General features: G+C 52.7%; 2 protein-coding genes across 3 annotated transcripts in view; both read left to right on the top strand.

Annotated features, from left to right (window-relative positions):
* Nucleotides 1-115: 115 nt before the first annotated feature.
* C19H1orf50 (chromosome 19 C1orf50 homolog) lies at nt 116-4,264 on the top strand. Its single transcript, XM_076356225.1, has 4 exons — nt 116-250; nt 1,301-1,387; nt 2,501-2,632; nt 3,349-4,264. The coding sequence occupies exons 1-4, from the start codon at nt 116-118 to the stop codon at nt 3,529-3,531; spliced, it is 537 nt and encodes a 178-aa protein (XP_076212340.1). The 3' UTR covers nt 3,532-4,264.
* Nucleotides 4,265-8,429: 4,165 nt separating this feature from the next.
* Nucleotides 8,430-14,546, top strand: part of CDC42 (cell division cycle 42) — a 28,690-nt gene continuing 22,573 nt past the window's right edge. For both annotated transcript variants that reach the window (XM_076356385.1, XM_076356386.1), the window contains exon 1: nt 8,430-8,504. The gene's annotated coding sequence lies outside the window, so the exon portion shown is untranslated. The remainder of the gene's footprint in view (nt 8,505-14,546) is intronic.

Raw genomic sequence — 14,546 nt, 5'->3', positions numbered from 1 at the left:
TCAGCGCCCGCAGCCGCGACGCCTGTAACCCCGCCCCGCTGCTCTCCCGTAGCCCCGCCCTGCGGCGGAAGCTCCGCCTCGCTGGGCGGAAGGGGCAGGGCTTGGCGGGCCGGTAATGGCGGCGGAGGGCGGTGCGGAGCCCGGCGGCGGTGGCGGCGTGGGCCTGGCCCTGGTGGAGGGCAGCGCGGGCCGCGCCGCCCGCGTCGGAGACCCCGGGGACCTGGTGGTCCTGGCCCGGCAGGTGCAGCAGGTGAGGGCCGGGCCCCGGCCCCCGGCGGCGGCGGGGCCGCGCGGGTACCCGGCGTCCCGCTCCCTCCCGGCCGTCTCCAGGGCCTCGTCAGCCGGCGGCGGCCTCGGTGCCTCCCAGCACGTCCCGTTGCTCTCCGGTGTCCCCGGCGGCTTCCCGGCGTGTCCCGCGGTGCCTCCCACCATATCCCACTGTCCCCTCCCAGTATGCCCCAGTGCACCCCGGTGCCTTCCCGTGTTCCCCAGTGGGCCGCGCTGTTCGTGCCTCCAGCACCTCCCGTTGCACCTCAGTGCCTCCCGCTGTGTCTTGCTGCCCGCCAGTGGCTCCCAGAACATCCCGCTAGGCTCCCAATCCATCCCAGTATGCCCTCCTGCCTCCCAGTATGTCCCACTGCCTTTAGTCCACCCCAGTGTGTTCAGGTGCGTCCTACCGCCCACTCTCCCAGTCCATCCCAGCGCCCACCTCCTGATACGTCTTATTCCCCCTTCAGTGACTCCCAGTCCATCGCAGTGCCTCTCAGTCCACCCCAGTTCCTCCTGACGTGGCCTACTGCCCCTCCTAGTGCCGCCCAGTCCATCCCAGCGCCTCCCAGTACGTTCTGCTATCCCCCCAGTGACTCCTAGTACATCCTACTGCCTTCCAGTACTACGTCCTAGTCCAGTGTGTCCCCCAGAGCTTCTCAGCCCACCCAGTCCACCTAAATGCTTCCCTGTAAGCCCTACTGCCTCCTCCCAGTGCATCCCACTGCCTCCTCCCAGTGCATCCCAGTACCTCTTGGTCCACCCCAGTGCCTCCCAGTATGTCCTACTGCCACCCAGCATGTCCAGGCACCCCCCAGTGCCTGGTCCCTGCTCCACGGCTGTCACCCCACCGCCCGGGGGGTGCCACAGCTGCCCCCCAGCCGCATGCAGGGCAGCTCCTGCACCACCCACAGCCCCATTAAAACCTCGAGTGAGGCCACGACTGCCGCTTCTCCAGCGCACACCCAGCATGGCAAGGTCCGAAGGGCCGTGGCTCGTCCCCGTCCTGACCAAACCTCGTTCTTCCTCGCAGGCAGATGATTTCATCCGAGCGAATGCCTGCAATAAATTGACCGTCATCGCTGAGCAGATCCGGTACTTGCAGGAGCAGGCTCGGAAGGTGAGGATGCGTCCGCAAACTGGGCAGAAGGCTCATTGCCTTGTGCTTGCGAGGGGAGGGAGATTAGCGTCTGTCTTAACTGCTAGACATTCGGGAAGAGCTGTGGCCTGGACGTGAATCATGGCCAGAAGCCAAGTAGAGAAGATTCAGTGGGAAAATAAAGAGGGTTTATTGTCTGGTATCAGCTGGGGACGGGGAAGGATGTTTTTGGTGTTTTCCCTGAGTCCTCTGTGCATCAGGGAGGACTTCTGTTAAGGCGGAGGAGCGAGGGTGGCTGGTCGAAAGCAGCTCAGGTGTCAGGAAGGACAGAGAGATGACTCTGGCTTTGGGACAGGCAACTCCTGTCACCGTAGCGTGTGCGCTGTGCTCCCGGGAGGAGTCGGTGCAGGGGGGTGACGACGTGGCCCTGGCTGGATCTGAGCCCTGGGAGAAGATGAGCTGTTGCCTGACGACGGGCTTGGCTTTCCAGCTTGTCCCAGCTCATTTGCTGGAGCAGGTGGCTCCGTGCGCAAGCCCAGCGGGGCTTGGCTGTCCTCTTCAATTCAGACTTCACCCTCGGGGGTGAAATCTCAGAGCCTGAGCGGGAAAGGATCTGCCAGTCACTGCGACTGGCCCGCTGCCATCAAGGCCACTACGTCATATAATCGTTAACTGGTGGAGCCGGAGCTGTGGAGCAGTCAGCTGGTGGAGCTGGGGAGATGAATTCCCCTTTGTTTGCTGTCCCTTCCCTCGCGGACCGCAGCAGGGAAGCCCCCAGGGTCCGGCAGATGTGTACGGAGAAGGGGAACGAGTCCAGCATGTGGTCAGGCACAGAGGTGAACCTGGGGCTGTGGTGAAGAGGTCCTTGATTCTTGAAGGTATCTCCACCTCCGTGGAGGGGTGCAGGAGCTCTGAGGTCCAGCTGACAGGGTAAACTTGGAGAAAACTTTATCTCTTTGGAAAGCATCTCCTTCCTGGGGCAAGTAAAGATGTGCCATGTGAAGCCAGACGTGCACCAGGGAGGATGAGGCCTCGTGAGTGGTGTGTCAAGTGGTGTATTTCGGGCTCTGGCTGAGAGGCAGTAGCACGCTGTCGTTTTATTTCAAGTGTGGAAATTTTAAATTTGTTTTTTAGGTCTTGGATGAAGCTAACAGAGATGCTGATCTGCACCACGTGGCCTGCAACCTCGTGAAGAAGCCAGGAAACATCTACTACATGTACAGGCGGGAGAGTGGCCAGCGATACTTCTCCATCCTGTCTCCCAAGGTGGGTCCTAACAGCCCCTGAGGAAGCAGGGAGGGGGAAAAAAACACGTTTCTGGTACTTGGGCACTTCTGGACCTCAGACAAAAGCACCATCTTGATGGAGGCATTTGTAGGCTCCTGCTCAGTTGGCGTTTGTCCTTGGTCTGAGTTACTCTGCTGGTGTAAGAGCCGTATTATGAAGTTCTCTTAGCTCTTGGTGGATGGTGGGCAAGAAGACCTTTGGTGCGTGGATCTGAATTCTGCCTTTCGGTCCCTGCAGTTCTTTCTCTGGAAGTAAAGAACTGCAAACATGCCCTGGGCCTTCCCTGTCCAGTGTGGCTGTCTGGCAGTACGGTCTTCTCAAGGGCTTCAGTCAGGGAAGTGAGTTTGTCTGCAGCTTGGTAGGGGTGGTCTTGGAGGTGTCCTCCTTCCAGGCCACCTTTTTTCATACGTGCAGGGTGAAGGCTTCAGAGCAAAGCACCGAGCATGTAGAGGAGCTCTGTGCAGGTCAGGGAGATCTTGTATCCCCAAGCCTCCCTGCCTCAGCAGCACTGTAGCTTGACCTGGTCTTAGGGTAGTTGAGCCTATTTTTAGGTTAGAAAATGGGACGGTCACGTAGCTGGGACTGCTTCAAAGGTGGTAGGGCTATCCAGCATGGGCAGAGGTTGGGCTGAGGGACAGCACAGCCCAGCTCCAAGGGAAACTAGCAATGATGTGAATCTCTCTTTTCTCTTCCAGGAATGGGGGACCAGTCCCCACAAATTTCTTGGTGCCTATAAGCTCCAGCACGACATGTCCTGGACTCCGTTTGAGGACATTGAGAAACGAGATGCTGAAATAAACATCCTGGATAAGCTGCTGAGCCGGCAGGCAGCGCTGCCCCCGTGTACAGAGCCCAACTTCCAGGGCCTCACCAAGTGACACAAGTGACCATACGGGACGCCCTGCGCAGAGTCCCTGCGCGAGGACACGCAGTTCCTGCGTGCTGCTAAAGGCAGAGCAAGGAAAGAGACCAAGAAGCAAAAATGCTGATGCCGCCAGTACTTGCTCTGTGCTTTAACGAGACTAATTCTGCATTCAGTCTTACTGGATTTTCTAGTAATTGAGTAATTTATTTCTTTGACTTATGTCAAGCTGTAGCGAGAGGCAGATAATATCAGGTGGAGTCAATTCCAGGAGGGCTTGGAGCAAAAAGCAAAATGCTTGGGGCAGATGTGATAAGGCTATAAAATATGTCCTACCTGTCCGGCTCTGGTGTACCTCACTGTGACTACCTGCGGCAGGTAATGATTTCAGGGCTGGATTTTGCCCCTCGTTAAAATGCCCATATTTAGGAAGCTCTGTGGCCTGAGAAGAGCACAGAAAGGTCTGTTGTGACCTGAGTCTGTTGGTCTCTGTCCCAGCTGGTCCGAACCCCTGAGTCTGTCACACAGGGTGACCTGGAACTCTTTTCTCTGGGAAGAGCATCCTCAAAAAGTGCCATGAAGGCTTCAGGTGCTCTTCAAAAGATGGGTGTTTCACAGTCCTTATGTGTTCCCCCTTGGCTTCAAGTGGTTGAGCTGCCAGGGCGAGACAGGAATGTGCAGGGACACTGAATGCCTCTGTGCCAGAGCAGTGGAGAAAATAAAATAAATCAATCTTGATCTCAAATGTACCTCTGAGACAGGGCCTGTGTCCTGTCTGCATGGCAAGCATCCCTTTGGCTTTACCAGGGAGACTCGGTGGCATGTGGGGCTGGTAGGACATCTCCAGCCTCTCTTTTTTCCACCAAGAACTGGGGATAGGCAAAGATCAGGGCTGCTGAGGAGATGTTCTCCCTCTGCCCAGCTGCACAGGACTCCTCCAGGAGCTTGCCTCCTCTGTGAGGAGCCAAGGTAGGAATGTACTGATGGAGAAGGGGATGTCCAGGTTGGATCCCGGCATGTAACGTCAGATCTGGTCGGATCCTCCCATGACTTGCTGACCTCCCCGAGACAACAAGGTAGTGACCTTATGTTGCTGCTCAAGGTGTTGGACGTGCACACTGGCCTTAGCCTCCTCCTCTGCTGGCGACGTGTGAAGGTGGGGGACCATTTGTGGAAGGGGAATTGTGACCCTGGGGTCTGGGCCCACCAAGGGTGGAGGTGGTGCTTCTTGGTGGAGCCCAACCGCAAGTGCACTTGCGGTTGGGCTCCACCAAGAAGCACCACCTCCACCCACATTTGCAGTTGGGCTCTCCTCGCTTCTGAGGTGGTGATGGAAGAGTGGTGTCCTCCGTTCCCCGTGGCACGGCCTTGGGTGCAGCGGTCGCTCACCTTCCTGGGGGCTTGCTTGTTCCAGGTGGTCACTCAGCTCCAAGTGACCTTCCCAGGCATTGCCCCATCTCTCTTTAACCACTGCCGAGGAAGACACCGCTGCCTTCAGCTCTGCTGGGTGATACCTGACTGGGTTCGGGGCTAAGTCTGTGTGTCAGGCTTGGATCAGTTCATGCATACGCTCTCAAAATAATCTCTTAACGCCTCCAAACTTCCTTGTTCCCTTTCTAGCATTGATTTGTTCGTCTTACAGTGAGTCCCCGGAGGGTCCTGCTCCTCCTGGCCCTCGCCTGCAGCTGGGAGGGGTTTGGGTGCCCCACTGGGGTCCTGTGAAGGAGGATGCTGCAGCACCACGTTCTTCCAGGTCACGCTCGACTCGTGCATCTCTATCTTGATGTCTGAACCTACTGCTTTGGGTTAGGTGCTGCAGTGACTCTGCCAAGGGGAAGGAGGACCTCTTTGCATTCCCAAGAGACCCCTGGGGACCAGCACCGTCACTGAGTCTTGCCATGGTTGCAGTTTATTCCCCCTTCAGCAGGGCACAGCCTCTCGTCCAGCCTCCAGTCTCCCTCTCTTACGGTCCCCACACCCCTGGCACACCCTGGGAATTGCCCTGAAAGATGCTCGGGGCTGCTGGCAGCACCGATTCCCCATGGGAAGAGCCGTTCCCTGCTAGGACGGGAGGTTTGAGACAGCTCTCCGGCAGCCCAGGATACTTTTTGTCCTAGATTTTCTTCTTCCAGCTCTGCCAGATGCAGTAGCTCAGCCCCATCCCAGCGTGGCTGAGCCTCTGGTTGGCAGAAACCCGGTCCTCAGAGTCAATGCGGGACATTTCAAGCACCTTTTCCCAGCTCACCCTCCCTCACTTGGAGCACAAGGGCAGATTAAAAGCAATGTAGTATTATTATTATTAGACCAGGGTATAATTAATTCCTTACCGAGTCACAAGTGTCTAATTTGATTTTTTTTTCCCTGCTTGTTTCATCGCCCCAGGTCTTATTTTACTGCATGTTATTAAATCTTAACTTGGAAGGGAGAAAGTTAATTACTGCATGGGCTTTGCCATGGTGCTAATTACAGCAGCACCAGAGATCTTCACATGTGTTGATTTATGCTCCTCTGGGAAGAGGGGATTCCTGCCCCAGTTTTATCTCTGTTTCCCATCATTAAAATTGTACGGTGACACGTGCAAGGGGATCGGGGTGATGTTCGTAGACCTCCGTAGCTTGTGATTTCACGCTCTGGCCTTTGGTGGGATTTCACCCGTGCTTTCCTACATCTCCAGCAAACACCCGTGACCCTCCGTACCCCCTAACTCCCCGGTCTCCTGCAGTTCCTCTGGGCGCTGGCAAGTCTTTTTCTTGGGTTTGCCCCAAAAGAGCAAAACTACTATGGATGTAGCTTTGTATGAAAATATACAGAAGGTATCAAGAGGCAAGACATGGAGACAGTGGGCTCATGCTCGGTGCTCTCTGCGCTGCGGGAAGCGGGGATGCGGCTGCCAAATGGTCCTGCTGTGGAGCAGGGAGGTGATGCTGGAAAGGGGGAACCATTCCCCCAAAACGCTGGCTGGTTCCCCCGAAACAGCTCACCCAGTATTGCCATCTCGGCTGGTTTTTGATCTAATTAAACCCAAAGATCTGAGGCAACATCAGAAATACTGGAAGGTACTGCTGCAGAGCTGAGCAACCCATCCTCTGGAAGGCGGGCAAGGATGGAGCCGGTGGCTGAAAGATGAGCTGGAGCCTCCTGCAACGCTTGCAGCGAGGATGAGTTTCTGAAGACCCGAGGAGATGGTGCTCGGTGGAGGAATCCTCGAGACCCTCCAGGTTTACGGTCTCATCCACTCGGCTCAGCCTCTACCGAGCCATTGCCTTTATGGGTTTTTGGCTCGACGGGGCAGGGATTTAATCCAAAAATCATCTGGGAGGAGTCAGCGGGATGCAGTGCCGGAGGGCAGAGGTTGTCTGCAGATGACGTATGGGCCACATCTCGCTCCTACATGTTTTTCAGGCCTTTCATTTAGATGAGCATGTGCCCTCTGCTTTGCTTGGAGGAACAACCAGGTAGGTAAGGAGTGAATGAAGCAGAACCAGAGGCTGCAGGGTCACGGCTGCTGTTCCAGCTGCAGTACTTAATACATTTCCCAGATAAAAAGGTTAAAAATCAGCTGCCTTCTGCAAGACTTCCTTTCCATTCATGGTTTCATCTTGAAAATTCATTTTGAAAATATTCCTCTGCCTTTTGTGAGCACTCAGGGCAGTAGTGAACCTGGTCTGAAGGCAATGGCTCGTTCCAAAATCCCCAGGGATGGACAATATTTGCAGGAGAAGACAGAGGCGTGCTTCTGACACCATTAACGTTGGTCAGAGCGGTTTTTGCTCCATCTTTGGACGTGCAGACAAACCAGGGCTCGTTTAAAAGGGCCGGCAGAAAGATGCTCTTAACGTCTGATCCTCTCCTGGATGCTCCCCAGAGCCGATGTTTGCTGACTTTTAGGGCTGCTGTGAGCCTTCTTGTCGTCTTCTGGTCCTGAGAGGTGGGCTTATTGATGGCTCGATGGTGCGAACGATAACTGAGCGAGGGAAAACACCTCTCTGACATGCCAGGGCCAGGCAGGGCAGGCAAAATTAAAAACGATATAGAGGTGTTTTTTCAGCCTTTGCAGATGGTTTTCAGCTGCCCACAACAGGGATTTTTAATCACAGGGTTTCTGTTGCTTTCCACGTCACCTCCTTGAGCCGCGCTGCAAGACCGGCAGGTCTTCCTGGCTTCTAAAAATGGAATTAACTCTATAAACAAGTTTTCTGTTTCAGGCCAGATTTTGGCTCCTGCTTTTCAAATTGGCAGCGCCTGGAGGTTTTCTTCTCGTGCTCTTGTTCCTGAAGGGTAGTTTTTATTTGACGTGGGAGGGGTTTAGGGGGATTTGTTTATAACCCCCCGTGAGCGCCCACTGCGCCGCGGGGTCATCTCCCAGCCAGGAGGCGTCTCCCAACAAGAGCAGTTGTGGCTCCTCGGCCCTTCTCGTTTCAGCGGCAGCTCCAGGCAGGGGAAAAAAAAGAAAGGAAGAAAAAAATTGAGGGAATTTGGAGGCGGTGATGCAGGGAATGCACGGCCACCCTGTAGGGGAGACTTTGTGCCCTCCGTGTGCTCCTGCTGCCCTCGGGTGCGTGCAGGGCGGTGCGGGGTCCCGCGGCCCCCGGGGTGCGTGCAGGGCGGTGCATGCTTGGCACGGGGGCTGCTGCGGGCATGGCCCAGGGCCTCCCCCACGGGTGGACGGGGCTCCCCGGGTGCGGGCAGGCCGCCGGGGGGGGCCCCCCCCCGCCCCGCCGTGCACCGCCCTGCACCGCCCTGCACCGCCCTGCAGGCGGCGGCGCGCGCTCCCGCCGGGGGCGGCGCGCGCCCGCGGTGGGGCGGGGCGTGCCGGCCGAGCAGCGCCCCCTGCCGGCCGCGCCCCGCTCCGCCCCTCCCCTGCCGGCCGCGCCCCTCGTCGCCGCCCCGCCCGGCGTCCGCTGCGTGGTGACGTCACGGCGGCGTGCCCCTGTGCCTGAGCCGAGGAGACCCCGCAGCGAGCTGCCAACGCCCGGCGGAGACTCTGAGGTGAGCGGCCGCGCCGGGGCGGGCACGGTACCGCCGCGATCTCCCCCCTCCCCCTCCCCCTCCCCCCCCCCCCCCCTTTTCCCCGTCGTCTGGCCCGGCATCGCCGGCCGGCGCCCCCGCCGTGTGGGAGCCGCCCTCCCCGGGCCCGCGGTGTGTGTGCGGGGCCTCCCCGGGCAGCCGCCAGCGGAGTGTGTGTGTGTGTGTGTGTGTGTGTGTCCTTCCCAACGCCGGGGGGGGGGGGCGCGAGCTCGCGCGGAGCCCCCCCAGGTGCCTGTTGTGGCGGGGCTCGGCCTTTGTGGGGTCGGGTCTGCCGGGGGGCGGCGGTGCCGGGCCGCCGCCGCCTCCTCCCCTCCCCCGCTTCCTGGCGCGGCGGGCGGGGGCCGGACCCTCGGCGCTCGGGAGCGGCGGCAGGAAGCGCTCCCGCTCCTGGGCTGGGTGCATCAGCCATCTCGGGGGCCCGGGCCTCGCTCCCCGCGGGGGACTGCCCTGCCCTGGCTGCGGCGGCGGCTTCCCGCTCCTCGGTGCGCCTTGGCTGCGCTCGGGGGCCGTGGGGAAAAACCCCGAGGGTCAGCTTGTGCTTGTGGGGCTGCAGGTTGGGCTCTCTGGCTTCTTTCAGGCGAGCGATGCCGGGCACCATGGTAGCCCTGAGCCGCAGCGGGGGTGCAGGCACTGTGAAAGGCTTAGTGTAAGCTGTATGCTCTGCAAAAAGTCAGTTCCTACACGAGGAGGAGTTGGGAGGTACTTCTTGTCTCTTGCCTCCCTAGGTGCGAGGCTGTTGGCTTACTTCAAGTCCCGAAGCTGTCGTTATACAGTGCCAATGATGTCGCTGGTTTTGGCTAGGGTAGGAGCCATTGCTACTTCGAGGGTTGGTGTTGACATGCATTTCTTCTTCCCCTTTGAAATCTCATCAAGATGTGTCTACTACAGCAGCATGTCACCTAGCTGTGTTCTAAAGGCTTGTTTTAGTGATCTGGACTTACTAGTGTTTTTTCCTATAAGTGGGTAGAACTTGGAGCTGGTGGCAACAGTGGGAGACACTTGTATAGCCAGGTAGCTGTGAACATAACAACCGGCATTGTGAAACCTGTGCTTAATGAAGAATTGCAAAATGGTCAGAATTCCTGTTGCCCTGTCTGTGTGGGTACTACAACCAGTGGAGCCAGAGTGGCTTTGCTACCTTCTTTTGATAAAAGCACGGGGAAGACGAGGCCTTAACGGGGAGGCCATGTTAGATGACAACTGTGTAGTCAGATGTAGTTTGGTCTGGCCATCTGTGATTGTCTTTGTCTCCTGTTCGTCTGTGCTTCTTCTCTCCTAGGAAAGGAGGTGCTAGCTGTCTTTATTCAAAGTGTTAAATCACAGTGCCCCAAACATCTTTTTTATTTGGAGGGGTATTTAAAACCTGGATCAAGCTCCTTGTATTGCTAATCGGAATAACTCAATAAAGCACTTAAAGCTTCTCTCTCAGTTAGCAAAAGGGTCTTATGCAAAACCAACTTTAGATAGAAAACCTTTGTATTCAGCTAGCTATACGTGGAGAATCCGTTGTTTTGCTTTGTAAACTGTTCCTTCTTGTTAGTGTAGGATTATGGGGAAGGCAGTATAGGCAAATATATTTGAAACAGGTCTTATGGACGCATGTAAGACGAATCAGTATATTGCTAACTGTAGAAATGATTCTGTGTTTAAAGTGTTCACTTGTATGCTTCAGTAACAATGAGGAAAAGGATTTTTAAGTCTTGGCAAGGAATAAAAACTTCTGTGATGCAAGATAAAACATGTTTGCAGTTTGGTAACATGTTCTAGGCAGAAATTTTAATCATTAGATTTGCATACTTTGAACTTGGTTATTCATGACCTGCAACTGATGCTCTTAGTTCATTATATACCCTGCTTTGGGGTTGTTAGTTTGCCTGAGACTGATGGCCAGTTTTGGGAAGTTTATGATGTTTTCGCTGTTTAATAGAAATGTTCTGGAAGTCCTAGAGTATCTGGAGTATCTAAAATGGAAACTGTAGGTCTTCTACTAAAAGAACAATAGTAAACAGAAATGGAGCCCAGCTGAAACTCCTAGGGATTTCCCTAATGAATGCGCAACTGTGCTTTTCTTATTTTCCTGTAAAGCATATGAAAGGCCGATGTGAAGTGCAGCATGAAGTTGACTGCTAATCCTGATGTAAAAGTTCCTTCTGGTTAAAACGCAGCTGTAGTACTAAAATAAATTTCCAAGTCTTATGAGCATAGGCAGCCGGACATCTTAATTAAAATCTTTTCAACATCTATCTGTTACCCTACAAGCTTCAAAGTTAATACAGCATATTGATGTAGCTGGGTTCCAACTCTGCTTCTGGCTCCTGAGAACTTGCACAGTAAATGAATATGCATCATTGCAGTTGAGGTGTGTGTAATCTTTACGCTAATGTGAGTGCTCACAGCTTTTAAAAGTCATCTGTGGGCTTGTGTATTTTAGCCCTCTCTTTCCTCTGCCTGCCTTCTGTGGTCAGCCGAGCTTTCACGCTGTCATTAGGCTTGATCATATGAATTTCAATGATCCAAGCTTCTAGAGTAATAGCCTGTAAGGATGAATTGTAGGGGGATGTGGTTATCCTTGCTCTTGAGGCTCTGTTCCTGAGGAAAGAACACCACTTTTTTTTTCTTCTTTTTAAGAAGATGAAGGTGCTGTAAAATTAAATGGAAGCGAAATTGGTTTCTGGTACTCCAGGTAGCAAGAAGCTCTTTTTAACCACTTAGCATATTGTAGACTTCTGCCTTGGCCTCTGTCACCCCATTATGCTAAATGCAGGTGAACCCCCCCCTATTTTTAGTATTTAGTATATGACAACTAAAACTTATTGACTAGATAAGCTTTTATGCTGAGTTGTTAAAGAAATTTAAAGTATCCTTACACTTCTGCAGCCTATTGTCATTTAATTAGGTGGCTTCCTTCAAGCCCTGTTTAAAATAGCTTACACCATACTAACTAAGGGTATCCATCAGGAAGGATTACCCCTAGAAATGGCAGGTAAAACCCTTTCACCAGAGTATGTCCTAGGGCTAAAGCCTGGCACAAAGTTATCCCTCCCTGAGTACGTATGGCCATCCATATGTAGTGGTGAGCTGCCTCTTGCAGCCCCTGCTGCATCTTTATGATGGTGTGCAGGTAAATGCCTGAGATAAGTGACAAAAATGGCATTAAGGCAAGGTATTCCCAGCTTCTGGTGGTGGATTGTTGTTGGGTGGAAGAACTGTGCTTGTTTATTCAGTCCTGGGTGTGCAGTAAACTGAAAATAGTGAATATGAGAAGCAGAATTTCAATGTTGCTGTCATGTAATTGATCTTTGTAATCTTCCTTTTTGAGTTTCAGATAGTGACTTCTGTTTTAAAGAGTTTTAAAACTTCAAAATACCGTTTGGCCTGTTTTCTCATCAGTAAGAGTTAGACTTTTCTTGATGTATTGACTTTTCTTCTGAACAAATGACACTTTATAAAGAGAAAGCAGAGTTAGTTTTGCAAAAGCTTTTAAAAAACGTTGTTCTATTTTAAGCTCTTGTGTTGCTAATTCACCCCATTACTTTTGAATGTTATGGCGTAATTCCTAGCAGGAGAATTGTTCCATGCGCTGTTCTCTTGTCTCGTGAAAAACCAAAACAAAGCCTTTTTTAATAAAGTAACACAGGGGCTTCCTTTGAGCCTTCCTGGCTGGAGGTGGTGTGCAGATACCAGCTCATTTGTACTAAGACTTCTGTGCCTGTGGTCAGATTGTGTGGTATCAATGTGTGTTTTCTAAGTGTAAACCAAACTATGGCAGGGTGAAGGTTTTTACCAAGCTAATACAGTGTTAGAGCAAACCTTAAACTGTGTAGTGGAGTGGGACTAGTCAAGGCCCAGAGGCAGACTGCCGGGTACAACGGGAGAGGATTCCTGTCACTTGTGGTGCCAGACTCACAGCAGTAGCTAAGGCTGCCAGAATTGTCTTGGTTTGTAACAAGCTGTTTTGAATTGCTCAGCTCTTCTCAAGTTGAAAGATGCTGTGCTGTGTTTTTGGCCAATGATGAGTGTTCTGTTTTGGGGAAAAAATGACAAAAATGCTCCTGCAGCTTTGGATGTAAGGAAAGGAGGCATCTGCCACTTCATCAGCTGGTGTAGCTGTTTGCATTGGGCCAGCTGTGGTTGGTAAACAGCTGAATGCAAAAGGGCTTATTGTGGGAGGGCTGTGTACTGGGTTTGGATTTGACAGCAGGTCATGCTCTGGTTGTGGTTCACCTTCGTGTGTTTGAGCAGTTAGATCGAGTTTAGTGATTTATTTTTGGTTTTAGTGCTTGTGAAGTGTTGCTGAGCGAAAGGCTTAGTTCCTCTCAGAAGGATCCTCTTCTTCCATGTCCTGGAGTGAGGGCTGTTACTACTTGAGTGTCTTCTGCATTTACCTACTGCTGAGAAACTGCCAGTTGCCCAACAGGCTTTTGGTCCTGCTGCCTCGGCCATGATGACAGTGTTGCGGGTGGCTTGCCTTCTGCTGTGCAAGGGAGGGTGGTTCCAGCTGCTCTGGCTCCTTCCTCTGATTAGGTGAGTGCAGGGCAACCTCTCCTGCTTCAGTCCTGGTGTTAGAGAGCTTTCCAACTACTTCATTAGTTTTGACAGAAACACCAGGGTAGCTCAGTGGCTGGGAAGAGTCTCTTTGGGAACGTTTTTTAACAAAGCTTCATCTCTTTAGTCCTCAGACAGTATGTTGCTACTTGGCCTGAGCTGTCCCCCCTGAACAGACTGCTTCCTTCAGGCACCCTTCAGGCTGTGTGCATGGAGCACCTGCAACTGTCCCATTCCCTGAGCATAACAGGAATGAGGGGTGATCTGTTGCAACTGATGTGCAGGCAGGGTGCTTCCCATTATGCAAAAATGTGCCTCAAAATAGAGGAACTTCTGCCAGTGTCTGTTTTACCACTGTTAAATGTAGCTGGCCATGGGTACGGGGGGAGAAGCATTGAGGCTAGTGTGTGCCGTGATTTGGTAGTATGTGCAAACAGGAGTATAGGTACAGCTTGTATTTTTAAATATTAACAGTATGAGACTAAGCTAATAAAGATAGGTGTTTTTTTAATGTAGTATTAAAATACTGAACAGGATTTTGTTACACGGTAGAGTAAAACAGCTTCCTGTAGAGTATGAAAGTGAAGAGTAATAATGTAAGATTAAAATGCCTTTGACAGAAAAGGACTTAATGTAAGCCCACATACTTCCAGTGTTTAATCTGGGGCAGGTTTTCCCAGTGCTGACGGCTGGTTTTGACAGTGTAACCTTAACCAGAGTCATAACAGAGAAATTGACACTTTTGCTTTTTTCTATTGAGTTTGTGATAAAGCTAAGGTTGTTTTGAGCTGTGAAGTGGGATAGACCGGCAATGCCAGTGCTGAGGCATGGGCAGATGTAGGCATGGCTGCACCACAGTGTAACTGGTGTGGCAGCGAAGAGCCCATTGAGTCGTACTCTCTATCTGACTGGGCTGCATGGGCAGCTTTCTTGTTTTGAACTTAGGACTAAAATGGGATGACATGGCTTTCCCCTTCTTTTGTTGAAGTTACAGAACTTGAAACATGTTGGTAGCTTAGGTTCAGGCTCTTAAAATTTCCCCACCCAGCTGTCTTCACTTCCTATCTTGTGTATGTCTCTGCTTTACCAGTTTGTTGTGAGGAGCCTTTATGAAGATGTGCAAAGTAGCTGTCAATTCTTACATAATTAGAAAACGAAAGTTGCATTAAGTGTAGAAAATACCAGTTGATCTCAGACAGTTGCATTGTGAGAAGAGATCTCTCACTTCTTCCTTGGTAATTCATAGTAACTTGTCCAGAAATGGGTGCTTCAAAGCCACAGAGGTGTTGGGATACACAAGCTCTGCCGGGTGGCAGACTTAGGGATGCTCTGAGATCCCGGACACATACTTTATCTCGAGCAGGGATTCCCATAATGATAGCAAATTTTGTGGGTTTCGAGAACATCATCAGCCTGAAAGCTCAATTAGGTCTGTCATGGTGCTGGTCCAGCCATGTC

This window comes from Aptenodytes patagonicus, chromosome 19, assembly GCF_965638725.1.
Source record: "Aptenodytes patagonicus chromosome 19, bAptPat1.pri.cur, whole genome shotgun sequence".
Taxonomy (NCBI): Eukaryota; Metazoa; Chordata; class Aves; order Sphenisciformes; family Spheniscidae; genus Aptenodytes; species Aptenodytes patagonicus.
The sequence above is the reverse complement of the archived record's forward strand: the minus strand, read 5'-3'. Positions and strand labels throughout refer to the sequence as shown.

Coding starts and splice junctions, on each gene's coding strand:
- C19H1orf50 (XM_076356225.1), top strand. CDS start 116: ATGGCGGCGGAGGGCGGTGCGGAGCCCGGCGGCGGTGGCGGCGTGGGC. Junction 251..1,300: donor TGGCCCGGCAGGTGCAGCAG/GTGAGGGCCGGG, acceptor TCTTCCTCGCAG/GCAGATGATTTCATCCGAGC. Junction 2,633..3,348: donor TCTCCATCCTGTCTCCCAAG/GTGGGTCCTAAC, acceptor TTTCTCTTCCAG/GAATGGGGGACCAGTCCCCA.